The sequence below is a fragment of the Aricia agestis genome, chromosome 14, assembly GCF_905147365.1.
Source record: "Aricia agestis chromosome 14, ilAriAges1.1, whole genome shotgun sequence".
Classification (NCBI taxonomy): Eukaryota; Metazoa; Arthropoda; class Insecta; order Lepidoptera; family Lycaenidae; genus Aricia; species Aricia agestis.
Genome location: NC_056419.1, coordinates 2,703,254 through 2,730,874, shown reverse-complemented (window position 1 = coordinate 2,730,874; position 27,621 = coordinate 2,703,254). Strand labels below are relative to the sequence as shown.

General features: G+C 36.3%; 1 protein-coding gene across 1 annotated transcript in view; it reads right to left on the bottom strand.

Annotated features, from left to right (window-relative positions):
* Positions 1-2,105: 2,105 nt before the first annotated feature.
* The window catches only part of LOC121733659 (spondin-2), a 57,770-nt gene continuing 32,254 nt past the window's right edge, over positions 2,106-27,621 (bottom strand). The window contains exons 3-8 of the mRNA XM_042123983.1: positions 13,322-13,521; positions 7,350-7,454; positions 5,670-5,849; positions 5,181-5,398; positions 4,701-4,876; positions 2,106-4,440 (exon numbers count right to left, since the gene is read on the bottom strand). Coding sequence (XP_041979917.1) covers positions 4,241-4,440; positions 4,701-4,876; positions 5,181-5,398; positions 5,670-5,849; positions 7,350-7,454; positions 13,322-13,521 — 1,079 coding nt within the window. The 3' untranslated portion in view covers positions 2,106-4,240. The remainder of the gene's footprint in view (positions 4,441-4,700; positions 4,877-5,180; positions 5,399-5,669; positions 5,850-7,349; positions 7,455-13,321; positions 13,522-27,621) is intronic.

The following is a 27,621-nucleotide window of genomic DNA, read 5'->3' as shown; positions in this document are numbered from 1 at the left end:
GGCGTCACAACAATGCGTGCTAAGAATAACACCATAGTAAACTAAAACTCTCAACATGCTAAAAAATTTACACGAATATAAATCTGCAAATGAAACTTTTTCCAATGAAAAAACTACTTGCTGGCAACCCTACAGAAGTGGGCCGAATTGTTGTAATCGCCGGGAATTAAGACTTGAAGCACTTTGAGAGGGAGAGTTAGTGCAGTTGGAGTGCAAACGAAAATAGCTCTTTTGTGTGAAGTTTAAAGTTTAAAATTCTGCAGCTGAATATGAGAGTTTATCAGATAAAATTTTATTTTGTATCAATGTTAATGATTTTGTGGGAAGCGATGATAATTGATTACCTTTCTTTCTGTTAATTGGTTATTTCTTTGTTGAATTATCAAGTAGCATTTTCAACCTTTCAGAAAGGGGAATCTATATGACCGCGTAGTAATGGTTTTATTTTTTAATGCTTAAATACCTCTACGGGTTTTCAGCCAATATCCTTTTTTGTGTGTTTTGCAAAATTTGTAACAAAAAAAAATACTAGAATATTTTAAGTATACGTTAACTTTTGTGTTTGTGTTAGCAGTTTTCCTTATCGGAATGATCAGTATAAAGTTTGTCAGTATGCTAAGCACACATTTCCCCGGCTGTACTCTGTAACAGTCACAAAGTTGACGTCCGAAAGGATGAACTAACAGTAACTTCATTAAACTTAGTAACGCGTTCGGTTAGGTTAGTGTTATATGGTGTTACGTAGTTTACTTGTACAGGCAGCTGTAGATTGTTCAGTAGCTCTACCATGAGTTTAAAGCTATGGTATTTATCGATAATCGATACCGACTACGTAAATATTTAGTATGGCGATTTTGGTTCCGCAAGTAACCGCTAGAGGCGCTGTAAAATTTGCCATACTAAAAATTTACAGTAGTCGGTATCGAGTATCGATAAATACTATAGCTTTACACTCATGGTACAGCTACTATAGTCTATAGTGTACTACAATAGTCACTATAGTTCTGTGAAATATAAACTAACTAGATGACGGCCGCTCCGTTGCGCCATAATTCGATAATCGCGTGGGATAAACAGGGTCCAACGTCCTTTCCCGGGACTCAAAGTATCTCCACAAAGAATTTCAGAGAAATCGGTTTAGCAGCTGTTTGGGCGTGAAGAGGTTACAGACAGACATATACACTTTTGCTTTTAAAATATTAGTATGGATTATTTTTTTTGGTTAAAGATTACATTATACTGAAGCATAATAATTTAGTCTCTATGTTGGCACATAGATGGAGCAGGGTAAACCCTTGTTGACGCTGTTCCATCTGCGCAATCAACATGACAATCATGGCCCAAATTCATACTAATATTGTGTGTATGTCTGTCTGTTACCTCTTCAGGCCCAAATCGCTGAATCGATTTTGCTGAAATTTGATATACTTAGGTCCTAGAGATACTTTGAGTCCCTGGAAAGGATATAGGATATTTTTTATCCCGAAAAAATGTACGGTCTCCGCATAATAAACGGATTTTGGCGCAACAAACCAACCTGCTTTTAGCACTTTAAGGGTCAATTCAAATTGAAACTGCATTTCTAAATTAATATGGATTTGACAGATTTCAATTGCGTCAAAATCCATACTAATTTAGAAATGCATCTACGCGTCGTGTTGCGGTCTGAATCAACTACGACAGTATATAAATAAGTCTATGGAATCAACCCTGGCTACTTACACACGGTGCCGCCGCCGTGCCGCTTACTCATCCTTGTATTTCTATGGGCCTTTCACGGACAAGAATCGCCGCCGTGGCGGTGGTGCCATGTGAAAGGGCCATTTGAGTGAAACACTAGCTAGCTCTAATTCCGATTTTCGGCTAAGCTATTTTTTATCTTAGCCCTTACAAAACGTTATGTAAACCCTAAGATTGGAAATTTTAGTCACAAACAATTTGATGATTTTCATAATTTATTCTTGTTACAATTTACGACTCTACAATAAGAAATTATAAGAATAATCTTACTGCTTTTTATAGTTTTTCTAGATATAAGATAGCTCTTTTGGTCTAAAACTGACTTGTTTCTCTAGGATTATTAGGTTCAAAATGAAAGTCAAGTATGTAATTTTATATTTTATTATTTAAATCAGAATAATTTACACTGTAAAAAATACACGTACTCATTATACACTAAGGTTAACATTCAATTTTACATTTTCAAGTTATTTCAGTAGGTATGGTAGTTAAAACAATTATTTTTCGAACATTTATTAGATTTGCTACCAAAAATAATTTTGGGGTCAGAGGGTCTTTATTTTCTTTTGGGGCCAAAAGAAACACAATTTTTTTATAAATCTTTAATCATGTAGACCCTCTTACCCCATATTAGGATAATTAAATATTTTATATGAACTCATGTTTTGGAGCAAAATAATTCAGGAGGTATAGCGCATTTTACAAGATACACAAAAACTTCAAAACAACGATATACTCGCATTTAGATACACAGTACTTTTACGTCTTTTAAATAATCTCACGTATCTTTAAAGAAAAACATACTATGGCACTTAAGTAATAAAAACCTTATGGCTGTATCGGTAAACCCGGATGGGAGATAAGGAAGGAAGATATACCCATTCCGCTTCCCCGTGACCTACTTTTCCATGGATTCTGTGGTTTTACCCATAAAGGATAGGGTATCAAACCTCCTTTGTGAAATATAATAACTTCAAAAACCATATTTTAATATAACGGACCACTCTTTTCGATTAAACTTAGATAGGTATAAAAGAAAATAATATTTTACCTTATTGATTTATTTTGCATAATATTATTGTTAAAACATCAAGCACAGTTGAAAATTTAAAAGAACAATAAAATAACTTGTATTTCCTGTAACAACTGTGTTTGAAACAACAGTTTTTACTTTATTATTTTACATTATCATTTCTTTCCTCTTTGGCATTGAAATACAAATTTTCGTTAAAGGATAAGCTAAATATTAAAACAGAATACCATTAAAACGCTCCTTATTCGAATAGGTATGTATTAAAAGCATTAAGAACTAACAAATAGACTTTTAAACAACTTCCATTCCTTTTCAGTACAATGTCGTTTAGTAGGTTTCATATTTATTATTGTTATTTGTAACAAGTCTAGTAATTATTTAATCTTTGGCAGATGGTAAAGAATTCAAAGTTTTCAATAAAATGTTAGTTTAATGTTAAGGTTATCTTCACAGAAGGCTTTGATATATCGACCTAGCCTAGATACATACTTAATTAAACGTTCAACATCATTTTCCGTGAATCCACATTATTTAACATCAATGCTATCAGTCCTATACTGTCAAAATAAGCTTTCTTTTAACACGGCTTCGGTTGACCACGGAAAATTGATTTTGAACAGACATTTTTAGTTTTTTCACTTTAACGTATTAAAAATAAAAGCTGCATCTTTGGAATACGACTAAAATGGGCTATGAAGGGACAGAGCTGGGGAGGGGTTTATTTTCAACATATTTTCACACCATTTTCACCAACAAAAATACACATTCACTCCATGAAATTGTTAAGTATAAGTAATACTTATTTTATAAAGTAATTTGTATTTTACAAAAATTTTCACCACCTCGGTTAAAGTTTACCATCCTTTAAAATATTTTTTTTTACAATACCTTAGGATTTTCCCAGTTTGTATTTTTAGTTTCCCTCTAATTAAAATCTATGGTTTTTAATAATGTTTTTATGTCTATATATTTTCACCCCCTAATTTTTTTCTCCCCCTAGCCCTTGCTACATGATTGACCGCCACGAACGTGAAGACTTAAGCGATATGTATCTTTACTGATCTCTACTAATTGACTACCCATGCGGACTATTGTAGGTAAAGTCTCTAGCGACTTCGAAAAGGCAAATGAGGTGGTTTCGATATCTGCTATACTTACAATATATTACATCTAATCCAACGATACACAGAGTTCGAGTCTTGTAACTTTCCTACGATATCGAGGAATTCAACCCTTCGATAAAATATCGCATGCGACACTCGCCTTAAAATACATGAAATAATTGATGTGCCACAATCCTCGCAGCAAATTTCTAGAATGTTGACGATCGTCTTTTATTTGTACATATTTTTACACGCCAATTTACATCGAATAGGGTCGACAGCTGAACGAAAATTTGGACGGAGACACAGAGACAAAAGTAACAGGAAACTGAGAATTGAAAAAATCTGGAATTTGAAAATGGAATTACGTGAGGTTGTTTCGCCAGTCGTCGTGGGAGCAGTCTGTGGCACACCAGCGGGATTGGGCTGTGGGGGGACAGGCGCTGCCACCGGGCCTCGCCCGACGGATGATGCGGCGCGTGCGCAGCGCGGAACCCACGCAGCTGCCGTCGTTCTTGCACGGGCTCCATTCGCCCCATTCTGATACGCGGCAGTCTAGTAGTCCTGGAAATAATTGCATAGTTAAGTCATGGTCATTGTGAAAAAGCTAATTTTGCTATTCCAATCAATCCCCTGTTTTAATAAAGAATCAGACAATCTGCAAAAAGCGTCTGCTACTACACCAGATAGGCATTTTTCCTTGGTCATAATTGGAACAATCGTGAAATATAGAAACATTTCTCTGGTCGCAACCAATCAATCGTGAGCTAAATATCTGAAATTATCTGGAAATTCCAGCTAAATTGTGATTCATGGTAACTCACTTGCTCTTTTTCGCTTCCTCCTCTGCGCGGGGTCTGCACTGTCTGGCCTGGGGCGCCTGCGCCGCGCTCTGTACCGGCGAGCCATGCTGCGCAGCGCTGACCGGTCAGCTGCCGTGGTGGCTGTGGGCAGCTCGTTGGCTGAGCGAGGCTCCTCCGTGGATACTGTGTTGTTCGTCCTATGATGAGAAATATTAGTTGTACGGAGTTATTTTGAAAGAAAAGTCATCCTGGCTATTGAATATGCTTTGGCCATGGTAGATGTAGAGACCTACTCCTGTATGGACCTAAACCTATTGGTTAAGCTTAACCTATAGAGTTTAGCCTATTGATTAAGCTCCATGCAGGCGTATATGTACCATCTTTTATTCTTGCGTTATATTTAACGCTGTTCATTATCAAACAAAAGAAAACTGACTAAACGAGTTTGTCCAAAATGTTTAGTGTATAAGAAACAAAGGTGCCCACTAAATATTTACTCACAAAGTATAATAAGAGTACGCGCTGTCTGGAGTAGTCAGAGATCCATCAGCGTAGATCCTCGGCGCCTCCTCTCGTTCCACCTCCTCAGCTATATTCAACGCGCGGTTTCCGTCCGGCATGTCTATGCTGTTGTGGTTCAGCTTATCCAAGTTCAATACATCGTATTTCCGTTCATCGCTGTCCCGATGGAACACTTCCGACAGCTCATATTCGCGGAGCTAGAAGAAATTTTAGATTATGATGATGAAGTTAAACATAAATATGGAGTTTGACTGACTGTTGCTAATATGCGAGGAGTCAGCTTGACTACGTTCCATTTAAAAATTTAAAAATTTATTTATAGCTTTCATCTAATTACTATATTCGATCATATCCAAAATCCATAGATCAATAAATAGTACTATCCTCACTGATCTGTCTGAACAATTTTTAGAACTGCGAAGAATCTTACGAGGCTTCCGCCTCCGCGTCTACTTATTTACTTCATACCTTGATAAATTGGAAAGTAGCTATCGGGGGTAGCCGTCTGAGGTGTGGGTAGAAGAACGACCCAGCGGGGTGAGAGGGGTACTTGGAAGTGATGCGGTACGCGACCCCCTGGGGTGCTGTTGGCCAGTTCGGTGCAGTGAAGGTAAACCCGTTGTCGGTGCCCGCGTCTAACGGATCCACCTGTAAGTACAGTAGGTTTAGTAATAGTTTTTACTACTTATCTATCCCTACTGTAAGTTATTTTTATCTAACGAGATTAGGTTCTTAAATGAAAATCGATTGCGGTTGGTTACACAAAAAATGATTCTGGTATAATCGTAGTCTTGCTAACGTTAAATCAATAACGGCTGGACCGATAGAAATATAATTGTGTAAGCCTAGAGAAGATTTAAGCAGTGTGAGCATTAAATAATGTGGTGAAAATAGTACTAATTATTAAGGCGACGCCTTGATAATTTGGCTGTAGCGATATCGATTTTTCTCAGCAATGACTAAAGCTAAGAAATTATAGTTCATTGTCAGTATTCACCATGTCTTTGTCTTTGAATTACATATAGCATAACACGATTGCTCAACTTTTATAATACAGAATAATCCATCAAAAATACCTCTGTAAACAGGGATTCCCATTTTTCCAACAAAGGAGAATGATTTAAGCTTCCAAAATTTGTACATAAATTGGTTCAAGCATACACTTTAATTTGCCCATAGCTTATATGAAATGTATTTATGGTTTTTAAATTACGCAACAAAAACCATTTTGTCGCTACGCCCTTTCCATTTTTTGCTGTTCCATTCCTTGTTTTCTATGAGAGGCCGGGCTGGCCTCTCATAGAAAACAAGCAATCTAAAACATATCCAACACGGTTTTGTACTTTAACGCCGCGTCACCTTAATAAAGTTATGTAACGGGTCGGTCGGGTAGACTTTGATAATAAATACTAACTATTTTTTTATCAAGCATACTAATTTGCAAACCACTATAATACCGGTGTAATGAGGATCGACAGCGGCAACCACAAAAGTCGCTTTGATATGATTTCAGGATGCCCGAGGGACAAGACAAAGCCTAGCAATTCGCAATCAAATGAATGGCTCTAAACAAACAACCGACAAATTCTTCGCTTATATTTCATGTGTTCCTTAAATAATAAAATATTAAACTACTTTGCAGAATAAGCGTACAATGTAAACTCGTAGTTATTAAATTATTATAAGTCTTCCGAGAAAGTTAGTCTATCTGCAATCTAAAATGTAACGAAATGATCTAAGGCATCCTTCCTGGAAAGGTATCTCTAGATTGATTAATTCGTTTTCTCTTCGGAAAATAACAGGATAACAAACTCTTCACTTTGAATTGTAAATAATTAGCAAATCCCTCCGACGAGGGCTTGTTTATAGCAAGAATTAAATAATTTGATACTAAATTGAAGGTAAATGTTGAGCAATTAAATTAGCAATCATGGTATTTTAAAAACAGTAATTGATGTCTTTCGAACATTTTCCCTATAAAATCAACATTCTTAGATGTAAAACATCTATTTTTGGGTGTACTATACCCCTTTTGAGACCCTTTTTATTTTAATGATGATATGAAACTGGATTATTTTTGAAATCATAACATCTAGAAATTACATAATTAGTACATAAAATTAAGTAAATAAATTATATTGTAAATACCTCTATAGTGATGCTGTCGAGCCAGTTGCCGTCAACGCAAAGATCGAAGCTGTCGACTCCGATGAACCAGTCAGGAGACGGCACCATACGAGCCATCACAGACACCTAAATCAATTGATTAACTGTAGACAATTTATTGGAAGATGGGCTTAATCTACGTTTAGTTGATGGTCATGGGAAAATAATTCACGTTGGTAACATAACGAACAACGATGTAGTCAAAAACATGAGATGTGGCATAAAACTTCATAGAAGTTCCGTGTGTTTTTTTTTTATGAGATAAGGGGGCAAATGAGCAATCGGGTCACCTAATGGTAAGCAACTTCCGTCGCCCATGGACACTCGCAGCATCAGAAGAGCTGCAGGTGCGTTGCCGGCCTTTTAAGAGGGAATAGGGTAATAGGGGTTCCTCCCCTACCGGGAGGAAATTATAGGGGCGGGTAGGGAAGGGAAAAGGGTAGAGGATTGGGCCTCCGGTAAACAGGTTTTCTGTGAGTCCGTGGTATTTCTCCGGTCGAGCCGGCACCTTTCGTGCCGAAGCATGGCTCTCCCACGTCATAATACCTAAGCTAATTTGTTTTGAGACACACACCTTTCTCAGTTAAAAGTACATAATATGATTTCATTGTGATGTATCGATGTATTTTTAACTATAATAAAGGAAATATTCTAAAAATGTTGGTATCGCCATACTTAAAAGAAAAAACCTTAAAATAACGTAACCAAATATAATTATTAATTTAACTTGTCATTTCGCCATCGACAGCAGTTAAACCGTAAGGGTCAATTCAGATTCAAATGCATCTACGCGTCGCGTTGCTGTCTGAATCAACCCTTAACAGTAAAACAACAAACGAAATTGAACAGAAAACACAACGAAGTGGAAAACGAAAATGCAAAACACCATGAGTCAATAATTACAGAACGTCAAGCAAATAAAGTAGGATCGAGTAATAAAGGGGGAATTTATAGAGCATCGCCGTTTTATTACCAGTTGTGACCAATTTTGGTAATTTACCGCTTTATAGCTTTTTGTTCGTTTGTATCGATAGGTGCTGGGAGTGCACGCTTAATTGAAATGTTGATTACACATTTCCGTCGAGTGAATTGTAGATATGCGATTTTTGTTAAACAGGCTTGGGAGAGGCGCTTATAATTATTATTTTTTTGTACCTTTAACCAACCTTTAGTGTCACCTCGGCCATGAATTGTTGGTACATAAAGATTTTATCAACGTTTTTTTTTTAATGTCATCTTATTTCATAGGGTCTACGAATTGAGGTGACGAATAAATGATGATTAAAAAGTTTTTGTCTTGAGAATAGCAATACATGAGTCTAAAAACGCTAGAGGACACAGCGTTAGGGAGTATTAATAAAAAGTTAAAAACCGTTATTAATGCAACACTTGTTTTAATATCATAATTATTATCTACTGAATTTTCAAAATACAAACGCAAAATCTAAAGGAAGACTCCTTTTTTAAATCAGAAAAAAATAAAATTATGAAAAGAAACCTCTTTGCGTTTTTAAGTAATTAATGAATTTCCATTAAGTATCCGTCCGGCAGTACACTTACCGATAGACTTAGCATGGATTAATGTAACTTAAATTCAAATCTGATAAAAAAAAGCTGTAAAATAAGCTACTTTAAAGTGATTGAAATTCAAGGCACCGAACCTTCAAGTCTGGATCTAATTACTTGGAATGGGATCAATATTATCAAATTGGTCGCTGTTATGCATTTGTGTACTAACCCAGAACATTTGTGTTGAGTTATGAATGTAGTCTTGTTCTATATTATCTGAAGAAAATGACCGCATTCATAACTCCATACGTGATTTTTTGTTGGATAATACACAAGTGCTTAAGTCTTATCAGCGTCCAATATACCGCCAAATTTACATAAATTTTAGTATGCAATGTTGTTTAATGAAATAATAAATAGTGTCTGTCCTGTTATCTCTACATGATTAAACCGCTAAACCGATTTTGATAAACTATATATAGAGATCCCTTCTTAGAAGATCCCTTTTATTTATTTATTTACTAGCTGTTGCCCGCGACTTCGTCCGCGTGGAATTTAGTTTATAGCGCGCGGTGTCAACAAAATTTTTGTCAAATTTAAAAACTTTTTAAAACCCTGGTAAGTGGTACCCCTCTTAGGGCCGCGCTACACCGGAATGGCAGCGCTGAAAGTGCTCGCCTCGCCGCTGCCATTCCGGTGTAGCGCGGCCCTTAATTAATCAAAATACCCAAAAACAGCTGTGCAGTGTGCACATAATCTATACTAATATTATAAATGCGAAAGTATCTCTGTCTGTCTGTCTGTCAGTCTCGCTTTCACGCCAAACGCCAAAACTACAGAACCGATTGTAATGAAATTTTGTTTACAGATAGTCTAAAGCCTGAGAAAGGACATAGGCTACTTTTTTACTGGAAAAAAGGGTTGTCAGGGGGTGAAAATGCGTAAATTTGTTCAAATTAAGTTAGTTCCAAAAATTCATAATAGATGGCGCCGTGCGTCTTCTACATCGCGCTGACGCTTGCTCAAAAGTCTTACTATAAGAGGTGGTATTATCTTACATTTAAGTTTCGTAATTTTTTTCGATTGTTATATCTATTCTACGGTATTAAATAACTCAGTACTTTATCTGTGCAGTGACGTAACCTTAAACCTATCAATGATAAATAGTTTATGGGTAAAGCTGTGTAATTGGGGGCTAAATAAGCTTTAAAATTTGGCATAAAATATAAAGTTTAATATAAAAATGAAATACTTATTGTGTGCACACTGGACAGATGTATTGATTTAAGGGGTACCAGGGTTTTTTTTATAAAAGCTTTTGACACCAATTTTGTTGACATCGCGCCTTATAAACTGAAGTCCACGCGGACGAAGTCGCGGGCAACAGCTAGTAACTAATAAGTAAGATTAGTTCTATGTTACAATGAAGTAAAAAATAAAACGCCATCTGTTGAATCGCATTAGAACTAAAATGTTCATTGCATCGATATATTCCTGGATTTTTTATAATATTATACATAAAATATATTTAAGATTTTTGAAATTTTATTTTAATACACATCCAAGACCCAGGAACATTTAAAAATTTTTGTTCCGCCTGCGGGACTCGAACCCAGGACCCCCGGGATGAGCGCTGGCCACGCGTAATGCGAATTCATTTTCATCGATATTTTCATGGAAATAAGATATTTTCCCACATCAAAATGTAGCCTATGTCCTTTCTCAGACTCTAGAATAACTGTGTACAAAATTTCATTGCAATCGGTTCAGTAGTTTTGGCGTGAAAGCGAGACAGACAGACAGACAGACAGAGATACTTTCGCATTTATAATATTAGTATGGATTTATTTTTATAGACTCACCAACAGAACAGCATTTGTGACATTTTTTGTACTTCCATAAAATTTGTTTACAGATAAAATGAGTTCTAATGACAGATGAAGTACAGCGTGCGTATGCGACAAAAATTAGACGAGATGAGATGTAGTCAATATTACATTGTGACAAATATCTTATATATGAATCTCGGAATCGGCTCCAACGATTCTCATGAAATTTAGTATATAGGGGGTTTCGGGGGCGATAAATCGATCTAGCTAGGAATCATTTCTAGAAAATGTCATTTTCATCGGATACCGAGCAAAGCTCGGTCAAACAGCTAGTTATATATTATGTGTAAACTACCGATACTTTTCTTTGAGATTGGCACCAAAATATACGAACTAGAGGTAAAAACGGTCAGCCTGATAAACTTTGAAGAAGTTTGTTTAAAACTTGGAGGTTTGATTTTTAACTTTTTTAAAGCTTCCTTGAGCGGCGTGCTCCAAGAAACTTTAAACTGGGCCACTTACAATTAGTGAGGGAATATTAAGGAACTTCTTGAGCTTGAGAGCGAAGCCACATTGCTTGCGTTTTAAGTGTTTTGGTATGTCACCGCAGCGGCAGTGCTCCGACGTCTTTAAAAAATATGGTAAGACGCCCGTACCGCCGTTGCGCCAAAACTGGTATATCGCGCGGGAACCGTACATTTTTCGAGATAAAAAGTCCGGGATTCAAAATCTCCATGCCAAATTTCAGCAAAATCGGTTTAGCAGTTTCGAGTTTGGGCGGGTAGAGGGTTTGAAGAGTTAACAGACAGTCAAACAGACAAACACACTTTCGAATTTATAATAATAATAATATGAGTATGGATAATATGCCTCATTGATGCGTTACACTGTTGAATGAGATTTTTTATGGATTTACGTACAGAAGATAAATCATTTCTGATTATGTAGGAGAGTGTATGAACTATGAAATATGGCGCTGTAACCGTCTTATGTATTGTATTCATAAAGTTAATATACCTAGCGGAATAGAGCAACAATCTCGAGCTGTCAAACGAAACCGAAATTGGTTTCATCTGTGTGTAAAAATATATGTACGTATACACTTACACAAGCATGATTGAAGATAATTTCTATGAGATTAAATTGTCAACGTGCGTAACGTGTATCACACGTTTCTTTTTACTACGCAGTGTTACTGATAGTGACATCTCTCTTGCTCAGGCCTTTGTTTCTCTTTTCCGCTAGGTATATTAACTTTATGGTATTGTATTACGTGTATACGACGTCATACGTGCGTAGCCGCAACGCAACTATGTTGCGTACAATGCGTCATTTCGTTTGTACAACGCAATGCACCAGAGTAATGTGGCCCCGCACTCAAAGAATATCCAATGCTTTGAGAAAGACAGTTCTTTGAATCTTCTTTTATTTTTTGGTCATCCTCCTTATCGCTCCTCTTGATTAAATGAGTAAAAAGTAAGTTTTCATTAGATATGGATGAGAGGAACATTAATTATGGTAATGTTAATTAAGATCATGTTATAGGTGGCGGTAATGCTTTTAAAGATAAGTTTTACACGGATGGGACGTGATATTGCAGTGTTTTGCTCTGTATAACTTCGGTTTGCGATATTTTGACATCTTTGTCAAATCCCATTATCGATATGTCACTTCGCTATTGAAACTAGTGAATGCATTACAAAATATTAAGTTGTTCAAGTACGAATAATATTATTGTCCACTGTGTATATTTCTATTGTGTTCATTGTTAAAGCAATGGTGATTAAGAGGCATTGATACCATTAGACATACAGAATAATTGAATTTGGAATATGATTAATCAAAATTTCATGTACATCGAAGTCGCATATATTATCATACATTATTTCAGTTCATTGTCGATTTCGCGGAACATGATAACGACTTTGATTCAGCGGTTATCATGACATTAGCATTTAAATTGTTATAATAATGGTCATTCCTCCGCGTTTGTATGAATTGGTCAAATTTGTCATGGAGTAAAACAAATTAGCTTTTGAATATTAATTATGTATGTAATGGACTGCGTTTCCATCATAGCTACATTAAAAGACAATTTTGTTTTAACATTCAAGATTCAATAGAATCATTGCGAGATCAGTGGGACTAAAATGGTCAATTGGTCACATTTAGCAATTCCTCTCAATCAATTCAGCAAATGAATTGTCAAAACTGTCAAACTGACGAATGTAAAATTAGTACTACGAATTACTAGACGTCATGAATTGCAAGCAGTGACCATTTTGCGATTTAAAAAAATGAATCATATTATGATTCTCCATAGCGACCATTTTAGCCCCGCAGGTTTAATAAAATAATGGAACTCTGGTTGTCCAATGTACGTGGCTCTTGGGCCACTTGGGGCCCTTTAACTTCACTTAAGTGGCATCACTGACATGATGATGATGTATTTTAACAGGGGTCAGAATATATTATATGTGATCGAAGGCTAGAATGCATCATCAGGGGTGGAGCAGGTGCAACTGCTTTTTTTAATAAAATAAGCAACTATCGTCGCCCATGGATACTCGAGACATCAGAAGCCTCTCTGCAGGTGCGTTGCCAGCTTCAACTCACCCTAGAATGATTCCCGTCAACGAAGAACTCCGCCTCCGTCCGTCCCGCGCCCTGCGTGATCGCCGGCGCACCGAACACGTCCATGGTGCCCGGGCCGGACGACAGCGCGTCCGTTCGGCCGGACTCCGCGAACTGCTTGATCGGCACCGGCACGCGCCGGCCCAGGCGGAACAGCACGTATTGCCGGCTGTGGGATACACCTGAAACAATTGAGAGGCGGTTAAACTTTTTTGTATTACATTTTTTTTTATCAGAATAATTTTTTTCAAATATTCTCTGAACGTCGGGACTACAATGGTGCCTAAAACCGGTTCGGGAACTAACACGGCGAGAAGAACCGGCGTAAGAAACTCGCACGGGGCCATCTTTTACTAAAAATATAGAAAATTACAAAAAATATATAAAATTACAGTGTCAAATAAAATACACATATTATTATACAGAAACAGCTCTGCAGGGGGCGACCTTACTGCCATGGTGTATCATTTTATATCATTCATGAAATCAGTAACTTTATAGTACGCTTTGGTACACAAACGTTCTTTAACAACTTTTTTAAATCTATTAATTGAGAGATTTTGAACGTTTTTATTATAAAGGCGTATACGTTAGGAATGAAATGGTGGCTTTCCGATCCTAGACGAAAACGACCGCGACCGACAACATTTCAAAGATTTTGCCACTTTATGGACTAGGTTATTGGTTCCATTTTGCTCTACGCTATTATAAAGCAGCGACAGCATGGATCGGTATTCGGTAGAGAATAGGGCTGCTGCTGTCATATTATGCTATTGCAACGACAAGGACAGAATTGGGCTGTAAGACAAGAATCTAAAATTAAAACATTTTTTTTTCTATAAGTATCTAATTAACATTGAGTTAAAACTTAAAGGTGACTAAAATTATTGAGTTAAAAATTATGGCCGTACTCCATTCGCATAATACTATGTGTACATGTGGACATTGGGCATAATTTTTTTTTAAATATTTTAATGAAAATTAATTCACAAATCTAATAAGAGTACCTACACTTAAATAATGTTTGGATAATAAATTCAAATTAGGAGATGCATTTTAATTATACACAACAAAATAAATAACAATAAAGTGATAAACATAATAAATATTAATGCTTAAATTCTAATGAGTATTTCCCGGGACCACCCCGTAACTTCTTAAGGGGAAGCGGATATTGCGTTCATGTTACGGCTAAATTATGTCACGGATACAAAATAAATTGGAAAGTCTTTGCGATGACAACCAATCAGAAGAACATAAATTAAAATGAAGATAAAAATAATGACATAAAATATGACTGGAGACTACTCCAGAAATAAATATTAGCCTGTAGGCTTTTTAGACTTTTTTCTTGATTTTATTTGGAATAACCGGATACTACAAAATATCATGGTAGCCACAAATGCTACTATGAATTAATATATTTGATTTGATTTGGATTTAAATAATTCATAATTATTTTTAATATTTTTAGGTTTTTATCCCACGAAAATAACGAATGGATCAATTTTAATGAAATTTAGCACAAAATATCCATACCTCCATTTCCATACTTCCATACTAATATTATAAATGCGAAAGTGTGTCTGTCTATCTGTCTGTCTGTCTGTCTGTTTCCTCTTCACTTCCGATTTTGCTGTAATTTGGCATAGAGATACTTTTAGTCCCGGGAAAGGACATAGGATACTTTTTATTCCGAAAAAATGTACGGTTTCCGCGCGACAAACGAGTTTTGGCGCAACGGAGTTGCGGGCGTTATCTAGTATAGAATAAGGCCGACAGGAAAACTAGCCTCTGGCTTATTTTAACCGTAAAATGCATAATTTCTGTGGGTTTCTATTTTACCCTAGGTCGAAACATCTATTCTACAAAGCTAAGCACACAGTACAGACAACTAAATACACATAACCCTTACATAACGTTCTTTTTCCCTCAAATTCATTAAATTATCACGCACAAATCCACTCGAGTTTCCAGCTCTATACAATGATTCACAGAGTATTGAACCCGCTACCCTGCCAGTTGGCATGTTACAACATTACTCACTATCAAATATTTTATGCCACACAACCAATTAATAACATTTAGTTTCACACGACTTGTGGCAGCTGTGACGCCTGTGACAGGTAATTTTGTCACACTTTTTCATGAAAGTGAATCACTTTTGAAGACGTAAGTGAAAGAACATGATAAGTAACATTTTGTAACATACGGAAATTTTACTCATTTTCAAATCTACTTCATCACCTCGCTTATGTATCTGGCTACATATAAAATGCACAGTTTTTTTTATTTCAAAACATTTATGCAAAAAAACGGCAATTTTGTTATTGTCAGTTACCGTGTTCATCCACTCACGTCTGCATTTGTTTTTACATGAAATAGCGAAATGTTTATTTAAATAGCGTATCGTTTACTCTATATTCATTCTGTTACACATTCACTTTTATACATATTACTAGCTGTCCCGGCAAACGTTGTTTTGCAATATAAATAATTTTTGGTATGAAAAATAGATGTTGGTCGATTCTCAGACCTACTCAATATGCTCACAAAATTTCATGAGAATCGGTCAAGCCGTTTCGGAGGAGTACGGGAACGAACATTGTGACCCGAGAATTTTATATGTAAGAAGATTATTAATCCAATCCGAAAATAGTGAAGTTGCGTAAAACACATTTCTGCCATTTAAATAAACTTTGACACTGCTGGTTCATGTTTATACGTCGACATTAACTTGCAGACTCATAAATTATTATCGTGAACGTGTTTATCATTTTTAGGTCGACAGGAATTTCATATTATAATTTCAGAATACATGCTCCACAGAATTTTTAAGATTATGATTTTCTGAGATCGATTGCCTGTGTCAAGGCTGGGGCCAAGCTTAAGTGGGATTGGGTGAGTTACGTTGGCCGCATACATTCAGATCGCTGGGCAAAGATCTCAACACAGTAGGCCCCCGAAGACGGACGACATCGTCGAGGCTGGCCTGGGAAAAGATGGCGCGATGAGCTGGCATGTCAGCCAGGCTGGCGCAGGAGAAAGTAGCATGGAAGTTTTGGGGCAGGCCTTTGCCCAACTGTGGGACTAATCCCAACGAGCGTTTCTGGCTATGTAACGCTGGTCAGAGGCATGTTAACGTAAATTAGATTATGAATTCAGATGGGATTCTATTCGGGATGTTTGGCTGACTTAGGCTTAAAATGAAGCTTATATAATATATCACAGTTTATATTAATATGTTGACTGAAACTTATTCTTTGATAATATTATTTTAAATAAATCTCGTTTATTTCATACATACATAGTTAAGTAAGGTAAGCTATTTACTTCCGCTCATAGTTTCCGAGTAATAGAGTATAAATAAATGTCGGACAAACGGGAATAATTAGGAACACGAGCTGTAATGGCGGTGTTTTTCCGGAGGCTTCTAATTCGCTTTCCTGGTAACGACAGCCTCGCCGACAGGGCTGCTACTTAGAAGTTCCTGAGAACACACGACAAATAAATTCGTCAGAATTTTCAAAAAAGCGGCCAAGTGCGAGTTGGACTCGCCCATGAAGGGTTCCGCAGCAGCAGTAAGGTTTATTTTTATGAAATTAAAAGGGTTTTGATTTTTACGTTTCAGTTGATTTAATGAAAGTTTATTTAAGGTTTATCATTTATGACGTGTAAAAAATAACTACTTGATAGATTTCGTTCAAACCAATTTTCGTTGGTATTATATATATTATATATAGGTATAGACTTATCCCTTCTTTAGAAGTTAGAGGGGGGGAGGGGGGCACACATTTTACCACTTTGGAAGAGTCTCTCTCGCAAACTATTCAAGTTAGAAAAAAATTATATGAGAAACAAAAAATTAGAAAAAAAACCTCAATATGATTTTTGAAGACCTATCCATAGATACCCTACACGTATAGGTTAGATGAAAAAAAAATTTTTTTGTTTCAGTTCTACCTATGGGGACCCCTAAATTTTTTAATAATTTTTCCATTTTTGTATCAAAATCTTAATGCGGTTCACAGACTACATCTATTTACCAATTGTCAATAGAACAGCTCTTCTGTGACATACGGACGGACATGACGAATCTATAAGGGTTCCGTTTTTTGCCATTTGGCTACAGAACCCTAAAAGATGAATTTGGCCCTAAAAGTGGCCTCGTGACAGTTACTTACGCCGGTTCTTCAAGTCCAGTTAGTTCCCGAACCGTTGGTAGGCAACACGTAAGACGTTTTTTTTTTGTATGAAAAAAGGGGGCAAACGAGCAAACGGGTCACCTGGTGGAAAGCAACTTCCGTCGTCCGTTCCCTACCCTTCCCTATTACCCTATTTCCTCTTAAAAGGCCGGCAACGCACCTGCAGCTCTTCTGATGCTGCGAGTGTCCATGGGCGACGGAAGTTGCTTTCCATCAGGTTTTTTGTTTTGTTTCGTTTCGTTCGTTTGTTCGTTTGCTCGTTTTCCCCCTTATTTCATAAAAAAATAAAAAAAAAAAGCTTCAGCAGTTAAGGAGTACACGCAACGCATACACACATCCTCGAATGAAAATCCTCAAATTTGATTAGTTTCCCTGTTTTTTTTTTCTTATTTTCCTCTGATTCTTAGCTCCTATTCGTTGCAGTATGATTTTTATATATAACCAGCCTTTCACGATAAATGGACTTTGCAACACAAAAAGATTTCTTTAATTCGAATCTCTACTTACAAACCTAACCTTATAATATTAGTATCTGAGATGAAGTCATTGGTTCTTTTATATATAGTCATCAATCAAACGGTTCCTTTGCTAGTCTAGTAATAATCTAACTTATCCAGACAACCATATTTTAGTCTGGATAAAGTGCTAGAATATTGGCAACCCTACACATAACCTTAGGTGGACTGACGATTAACTTGGCACAAATTAATGAGGCCATAATAATGTTTGACTTTCAATTTGTTTCGGAGTTCTTGGAATTGCGTCTACAACTTTATCAACTGTGATAAGCGTAAAGGTGACTTCACATGAGTATTCTCTCCAATTATAACGCGTCATTATACTCGTAATTTGAATATTCAAGTGTCCCGAACATTCTCTTTTAATTTGTCAATCATTCAAAGATCTAAAGACTTGTCGCGTCCTCTTGAATCCAGAACCTCAGAGTATAGTTTATTGAAGTGTTAAACGGCTTCAAATCTTCAAATCATATTGTCCTTAGTTATTTAGTTGGAGTCCCAGTGAAATTACGACTTTATCGCTTTATGTATAAATCGTTAAAAAGAGGCCAAGTTTCTTAACATTTTTCCTTGATTCCCGAAAGTCATTAAAAAAAATAAGCGCCGATGTGTCAACCGTATCTGTCAACGAGTTTTTTTTTAATAAATCAGTCGGCATAGACAATATAATTTTGTTAATGGATCTCGTAATAAGTGCAGTTGAGAAGCTGCCAAGCGTGATTCAGTGTGTATTATTAGATAGTTGTCAGCCAATTTATTTGTGGGTTCGAATTATCTTCTACTGGGCTCCAATATCAAGACACTTGGCATGTAAATTGTGTTAATTCCATCATTTAAATTGCGTCTTTACGTTGTTTAAAATTGACCAACTATATGCACCAACTTTTGGGGGTTGCTTTACAATACATATTATGTAAAGCAACCCCCAAAAGTTGGTGCATATAGTTGGTTTGCTGTATGGTCCATATACAAACCCAATCTTAAACAACATAAAGACGCAGTTTAAACTATGGAATTAACACAATTAACATGCCAAGTGTCTTGATATTGGAGCCCAGTAGAAGATAATTCGATGACGACTCGATACACTAATAGCAAAATATTACATGACACATTGCAAGTTTACATGTACAAGCTTAGATGTACAGCAACTTTTTAAAAGTATCTCCAGTGTTTATTGAGAAGTGAAAGGAGCTATAGGTGGCAGCACTTGTCAAGTAAAATCTATTTTAAATTTCGAATTTGCCATAACAGTTTGCAGTATCTTTGTCGTGCTCGTTCCCTTTGTTATTGGATGGAAATCAGACTCTGACTAGTAATGAAATATTGTACAGTTTCGCCAAACGGTCTTAAAGTTCTGCGCTACCTATATATTTTTTTTTTTATTTTTTTTTTTTATGAAATAAGGGGGCAAACGTGCAAACGGGTCACCTGATGGAAAGCAACTTCCGTCGCCCATGGACACTCGCAGCATCAGAAGAGCTGCAAGTGCGTTGCCGACCTTTTAAGAGGGAATAGGGTAATAGGGGAGGGTAGGGAAGGGAAGGGAAGGGAATAGTTGAGGGTAGGGAAGGAAATAGGGGATTGGGCCTCCGGTAAACTCACTCACTCGGCGAAACACAGCGCAAGCGCTGTTTCACGCCGGTTTTCTGTGAGAACGTGGTATTTATCCGGTCGAGCCGGCCCATTCGTGCCGAAGCATGGCTCTCCTACGTATAAATTTTAACCACCTATATAATTCGTTATGGCAACAAAAATGAAATAAATTATGAAAATATGTAATTATGGGGCTCTCAAATATTGGCCGAGGAATAAAATTTATGGTAACGATATTCTTCGCGATAATTCCATATTGTAATAAATTTGAATATCGAATGGCAGGCAATCTTGAAAGCGTTCGATAAATTGATACCGGCGTATCACGTGACTACATAATTGCCCCCCTGATTTATCGCACGCCTATTTTCCACCCGCAGTTTCGAAGGACTATTTGCTAATTGCCTTTAGTTTAGATGAAGTGGTTAAATTAGAAAATACGAAAGATAAGTTAAAAGACGTAGGTAAGTGGATGAAGTAGATAACTAACATTTTATAAGATAAGGAGAATTACTAATTTTTCTCCAAAAAAATTGAACAAGCCTGCCCGACTTTGCCTGCTTTATCATCTGGTTAATATAATATCTGGCTATATATAATATCCACATTTTTTATCCGGTCTTCCCGTTTTAATCCGGTCCTAACGCCTCTAATTATGCAAAAAAAAACTATGTTATATTATTTTCAAATTGTTAGTTATTTTATTAACTTACGTCTTAAAAATTATTATTAAACAAAAGTTTATAGTGAAAATCTACAACGAAGAAAATGTTTTTTACACAGAAAATCATTAGTAAAAAAACTACTTTAACAAACAACGAAAATATTTTTCCCAATTTCACTGCACAATAACGAGATCCATGTTAATATTATGTGCTATAATAACTAGGATCCCGTATCGTCGCAGTTATTAACATCAGGCGATTCATGTGCTCGTTTAAATCTGCATTGAAAAGACCAGCTAGTTAAAATGTTAAAACCCACATAAAACTCTTGACACACAAACTGAGGTGAAAGGATAACCGCGGGTGGATTTAACATTTTAAATATTTCATCCTCCTCGTGCATCCAGTAAAAATGTTTTCATGAAACGTATGAATTTTATCTTTATACGAATAAATAAAAATATTTTGACTCTAATTATGTGGTTTTGTATAGGTTTAGATGACTATACAGTAATAAACCAGCTATCCCCAACCGCCGGGACTTTATCTGTGGCCCGCGTAATGTTGAACCATTTTGAAATTCACGCCCACCGGAAAAATTAAATGTTTAAAGTCGTCGTGAAGGCGTGAAATTTTTTCCACTTTTAAATCGTTAACTTTGAGGAACGTTTTTTTGGTTAAAAACATTTTTAAGACCAAGAAATATTTGTGGCCCGTATGAAAAAAAGGTTGGGGACCACGGGTATACACTATACACAATTATTATATTATTATTATGCAGTTGTACTGACATAACAAGTTGTATAATATTATAGTTAAAATTCCATTTCAAAAATTCCTTGCATTATTCCCTAAGTTGAAAGATAACTAGTACAACCAAAAAAAGAATTATTTATAATAAACTTTGATACACGTCTTTTGAAATTTGGCACATTTGTTAATACCCTGATAATATACATATACTAACATAATAATATAAAAACTGGGCAGTTCTGGAAATACATACAGGTAGAATTGATAACTAAAAAAACCTCCCATTTTGAAGCCCGTTAATAATATGGAGTATAAATAAAAAGATTTTGCTTCTAATTATGTGCTTTTTTAAAGCTCTGAATGACAACACATGCAGTTGTATAAAATTAACAAAGGCATACTTGTGAGTGAACGTGGCGTGAGAAGTGCTGTTGACAGGAATACAGCATCAGTATAATTATTATCCAGATTTTAATTATTCATACAAACCCATTGGAATCGGGTGCACGCACACATTTGCGTGATTCCAAAATTGTTTGAAGTAACATAAAGATGAATCATGCAGTGTTACAACAGATTTTGTTACCTTGCGCGTGTGTAAATCTCGTTCTCTGTTCTGCACGAATTCTAAACGACTATAATTCTTATCACATGAATATTATTACGATCTTAATGTGATAATAATAGTAAAAAGAGGGTTTATGTGAATATTTGTATTTTTTTCTTGCAAAAGGTACTGAACGAATTTTGATCCTATTTTGCATAGCAGTGGTTAGTGGATTTACCTTTTATTCCGAAAAATACAATGATCCCGTAGACAGTGACGTATTAACCTTTAATCAAATTAAGCAATTGCCTAGGGCATCACGTCTAAAGGTTCGCGCCCACTTTGTCGGCGCGTGCCGGGGCAGATCGGGGCTCAGCGCAGCGCAAAATACGCTATTATAGCCGCATCGCATTGACGGATTTTGAGTACTTTGGATAGCTCCAGTGTGACCACTCTTAAATCACTCATGACTCGATATATCAAAAACGTTGCTATATTCTACTATACTGTGTTTTAGATTCTACCGAAAATCTACTTTTATTAATCAATGTATTCTACGTGGTTAAAACTAAAATAAAACTAAAATGTTTATATGGACTGTCTTCATTATGCATTTTTTTATATTATTTGTTATATAATATCGATCTTCTATTAAAATTTACAAAAAATTTTGGACTACTAAATCGTCATTCATTTGACCTCAAATCTACCAAAAAGTGGAAATCTATGTGAAGTGTGGTCACACTGTTGCCGGGGCGCAGCGGGTTTGTCGGGCCTTGCCGGGCCTTGTCGCATTGACGGAAATCCGCTGCGCCCCGACACAGTGTGCGATACGCGCATCCACTTCTATACAAATTGTATGGAGACGGATTTTTGCGATGAGCCCCGGCACGCTGAGCCCCGGCACGGCCCGTCTCAATGGGCTCACTAAGGGGGCACCAAAAGAGTAAAGCTTCAAAGACCGATACTAGTGGAGATACGGATAGGGGGCGCCACAGGCATAGATTGCTTAGGGCATCAAGTAGTCTTAATCCGTCACTGCCCGTAGATACTTAAGAAAAGCCCGGCGCCAGGGTATACGCTAGCATAAAACAAGGGAAAATTTCTTAAAGGTTTTGTCCTAACAAGATAAAGTGTTACAAATTATGTTGAAGGGCACAATTAGAAAAGTATTCAGGGAGCGTCGAGCGCAGATACGAAATAAAACTTGTAATTAAAGGAGCGCAAATCTTTACCAGTTTTATGGGATTTAGCAAATTCTTCGGACGTTTTACGAAGTTTCGGATAAGACTGACTATGCTGTTTTAGTCTGTTACACTGTTTAGGAGATTAGGAAGAATTTTAGAGGTATTTTTAACAGCTCTGAAAAGAAGGTTGAATTTCTCGAAATTTGAATTTTTTTATTCTTTATGTACCTCACATCTTGGGCTGTATAATAGACCGGTGTTAAAATATCAAACTTTCTCTGTCATAAGTACGAGGAACGAAAGGAAAAGCATAATATTTAATGGCGCAAGTGGACCTTCTTTAACTTAGCAATTCAAAAAACAGTACCCAATACGGTATTGAAATAGGATATTTTTTACATTCCTAAAAATTATTGTGATGACGGATTTTGTTTTACGCTCGCGTGTCCACTTTTCCACAAAATGTGACTCATTCAATTTCCAGCGAATAAATGTTACGGTTGCGTAAAAAATATTTTCTACAAAACGCTACAAATCCATTACACAACACCACTTCCTGAAATATTAGGGTTGTGGAAAATAATCGGTTTATCGATTGGTATTTTTCATGCTAATTCTATTTTAACTATAACTTTAACTTTTACCTTAATAAAATGTCAAATATAATGTCAAATCCCTAGTAAAAGTCCATAATGGACGCCATATTTGACGACAATAACTACACCTCTGGTGCAGGGCGGGTACCCTTAGATAGAAAATTGACATAATAGCCGGTTTATAGTATTCCAATCCAGTGCTGGATTGGATCACTGGATTGGAATGATGTTAACATTTTACTTTATTGCTTAATTATTAATTTTACTTTATTATTTAAACTCTATAAAGCTGAATTAAATTGCATAAGTGAACGTTCGTTTCCTTTTAAATTCTTAAAAACTTCTTTGATTGATTCATTTTGTTAAATATAACGAATGAATACAATTTTACTAAATCATATTTATAATAAAAGAAGAAAAAAAGATTATAAAATTTTATTCGGCAACATTGGACAAGTATATGATTAAAAGTACTGGACCAATGTTGATAAAATTGGGCACAAATATTATAGCCTAGACAATGAGAAACGGGCATAATAGTTATTAGTTAATTATAAGTTATTATTTTTTTTCCTTACTCATGAAGTCCATAGACATAGATCAAGATAAATACCGCATGTCCGTCCATTTGTATGAAAACGAGCGTGCCACTATTTTCCTACCTATAACTGTGACTTACCGATGATAAGAAATGTGTCTATTATCTAGGCCCACGTTTCTATTTGAAGTTCTACAGCTCAATACGGCACAGTTAGGCAATTAGGCATTTTTTAAATTCCGATTGACGTCCGATTCCGATAGCAGACTAAAGAACAGAATTTCGAAAGACGAGCATTGCTCGTCGTTTGGGAACGCGATATGTCATATGGCACGTGAAGTGCATACACGTGCGGTATCTATCTTGATCTATGTCTGTGATGAAGTCTAAACGAAAATAGTTTAACCAAAACATTCTACTATTAAAAAAAGGAAAATAAAACACAATTAAAAAAAGGTTCTAAAATATAACGACACCAATTACGCTGCACTTCCTGAAACACAATAGTGTTGTGCCACAAATTCCTTTTTCTATCGATGTTACGAAACCTGGCCGCTCGCCAGACACGTTGTAGAATGTCATAGTACGTTAGTGTCTTGGAAATAGTGTGTTAATGAAATATACCGTTAAAAATAACACCATGGAACGTGACACTTCATTTGATTATAGCCCAAGAGCCAGCGACAACCAGACTTTCGTCATCCACACTAATATTCGAAAGTGTGTCTGTCTCTCTGTTACCCCTTCACGTATTTTGCTGAAATTCGGTATGGGGATAATTTGAGTCCCGGGAAAGGGCATAGGATACATTTTATCCTGGAAAAATGTACAGTTCCCGCGCGATAAACGAATTTTGGCGCAACGGAGTTGCGGGTATGATCTAGTTTTATAAAAGCTAAAAGTTTTTTGTATATGACCCCTATAGAGGTAAGAATGACCAGAAAATATAGAATTTCGGTTTTACTTTATCCAGTTCTGAAGGTCTACCTTCGAAAAAGTATATATATATATATATATATATATATATATATATATATATATATATATATATATATATATATATATATATTTTTTTTAACTAATTTTCTTGTTTTCTACTACCGGACATTTTTGACAGTTGCTTTCCACTGCCAGACCACCTCAAATCTAAAATCCAAGCTTTAGGGATGTCTGGCAGTGATATTATAGTTCTTACCTCTATAAAAATTATATACAGGGAAACTTTCAGCATTTATAAAATGACGAAAATCTGGTTGTCGCTGGCTCTTGGACTATTAGCGAGAAATGAATAACGGTGGCTCTGTGTTGAACCGTAAGTTTTTTTTGGTTGATCGTTGTGTCATGAGATATTTTTAAACTTCTTAAAGAGTAATTTAGTTTTATGATGCTTAGGAATCACCTGCTGAAGTATTAAGATTCGAAAATGTTATATACTAGGTATATAGTGAAAATTACGTTTGGTTTCATTATTCATACACATTTTGATCTTAGCGTATAAGAATATGACTGCCATTATGAATGATGTTTCTTTAACTTCTCTCTATGTATTAGAAAATATATCTAGAACTAGATGTTTCCCCTTTGATCTGCTAAAATTATTTTTTCTCACCTCCGGGCGGAAAGCGTCAACTTTCTTCCCGCTGCGCTTACCGATGTTGCCGTTTTTCGCCTCCGTCGATGAGAAAAATAGTATACGCACCATGGGCAGTAAATAAGAAAGCCTCAGATCACATGTTTCTTGACATCGGCTTCGCCACGGCCAACAATTACATAATATTGTGATCTGAGACATTTCTTATTTTCCTGCCCTAGGTGCGTAATGTACTATGGTCTATTATAGCCCAGACACCGAGTACGGGCGTATTTTCGGTAATAAAGCTGTTTCCAATTTCGGGACTGAAAATATGTCAATTAAGACCGGTTCGGTTTTTTTTTATAGGTAAACAGATATACTGACATATAGACAGAAAGGCAAAAAAACATGCTATGACAGAAAGACGGACTGATAAGCTTTCGCATTTTAATAAACACTAACTATTTGACCGAGCCTTGCTCGGTATTCGATAAAATGATTCCTAGCTAGATCGATTCGTTGGAGCCGATTCCGAGATTCCAGTAATATATACTCGTATTATACAAGAATAATTGCTCGTTTAAAGATATAAGATATTATGGATAACTATATGACGCTTGCATCTCCGTTGCGCCTAAAATAAGTTTATCACACGAAAACCATACATTTTTCAGGGGATAAGAAGTATCCTTTGTTCTTTCCCGGGACTCGGAAGTATCTACATACCAAATTTCAGCAAAATCGGCTCAGCGGTTTGGGCGTAAAGAGGTAACAGACAGACACAATTTCGCATTTATAATATCCATATTATGGATAATTACACCTACACAGAGTGTAACAAAAACTGCTACTTTCACAGTGAACTCTCTACAAGGAACACGTACACACCCTAAAGTATCATCACTTATTTTTGTTACACCCTCTATATTATATTCTGGAAGTTGGTTAGAAATGTAAATTATACAATAGTGACCGGAACAAACGTCGCTCAACTCTCAGCGCTCTCATTTAGCTCATTTGTCTGTCAACAGTACTTTTTTTATTTAGGGTTACCAAGGATTAAACTGGATTTTGAACCGGATTTACGAATTATTTCCTCCGAAATTAAAAATCACGAATTACGGATCCTTTAGCAACCTCTAACTTGGGAGAACCATCCAACCAGAAGCTCACAGAAAACTGGCGTGAAATAGCGCTTGCGCTGTGTTTCGTTGAGTGAGTTAGTTTACCGGAAGCCCAATCCCCCACTTTATACCCTTCCCTCCCCTCCCCTACCCTTTTACCCCATTCCCTCTTAAAAGGCCAATAAAGCACGCTCTTTTGGTGTTGCTGCACGCTCTTTTGGTGTTGCTGCACGCTCTTTTGGTGTTGCTGCACGCTCTTTTGGTGTTGCTCGTTTGCCCCCTGATTTTATAAAAATAAGGAACTTCGTTCCAAAAAAAAGCAATCCGGTTTTTCGGATACTTGGTTCTCGGAAAGCTATGACAGTGGATGTATATCGTGTCATTATGTTCCACTACAGAAATTGATTTTTAATAATCAGATGACATAATTACGCTATTTGGTCGGGTTATAACAAGTCTTGTATGTGTCCCCTGTCACTTCAATCACATAGAGTCACTTCAGTGTTAAACCCAGTACATAAAAGTTTATACTATACTGTACTCGGCGAAACATAGTGGTCATTGACTCCCTGTCAAAAACTTGTCATTTTCTATACAAAGCCGAGGTTGACAACATCTGATGCCAATGTCAATTGCGATTTATATAGAAAATTACAAGTTTTTGAAAGGGTGTCAATGACCGCTACCGCCATGTTTCGCCGAGTACAGTATAGTACTATGTAGATGAGAGGCTACACGTATTAGTAAGGTTTCCAAGAATCCATTCAGCCAAGTCTATTCGACTAAAATACGCTCAGAGTTTCGTAGTAACTCACTGATAAGTTCCGCTGTCACATCTAAATTATATCCGGCTAAATAGTGACTTATTAAGTCTAAATGACACCCGAAGTAGTTTACCCTGCGGTAACCGTACATTTTTTGCAACAAAACTATCCTATACGTGGAAGAGCCATGCTTCGGCACGAATGGGCCGGCTCGAC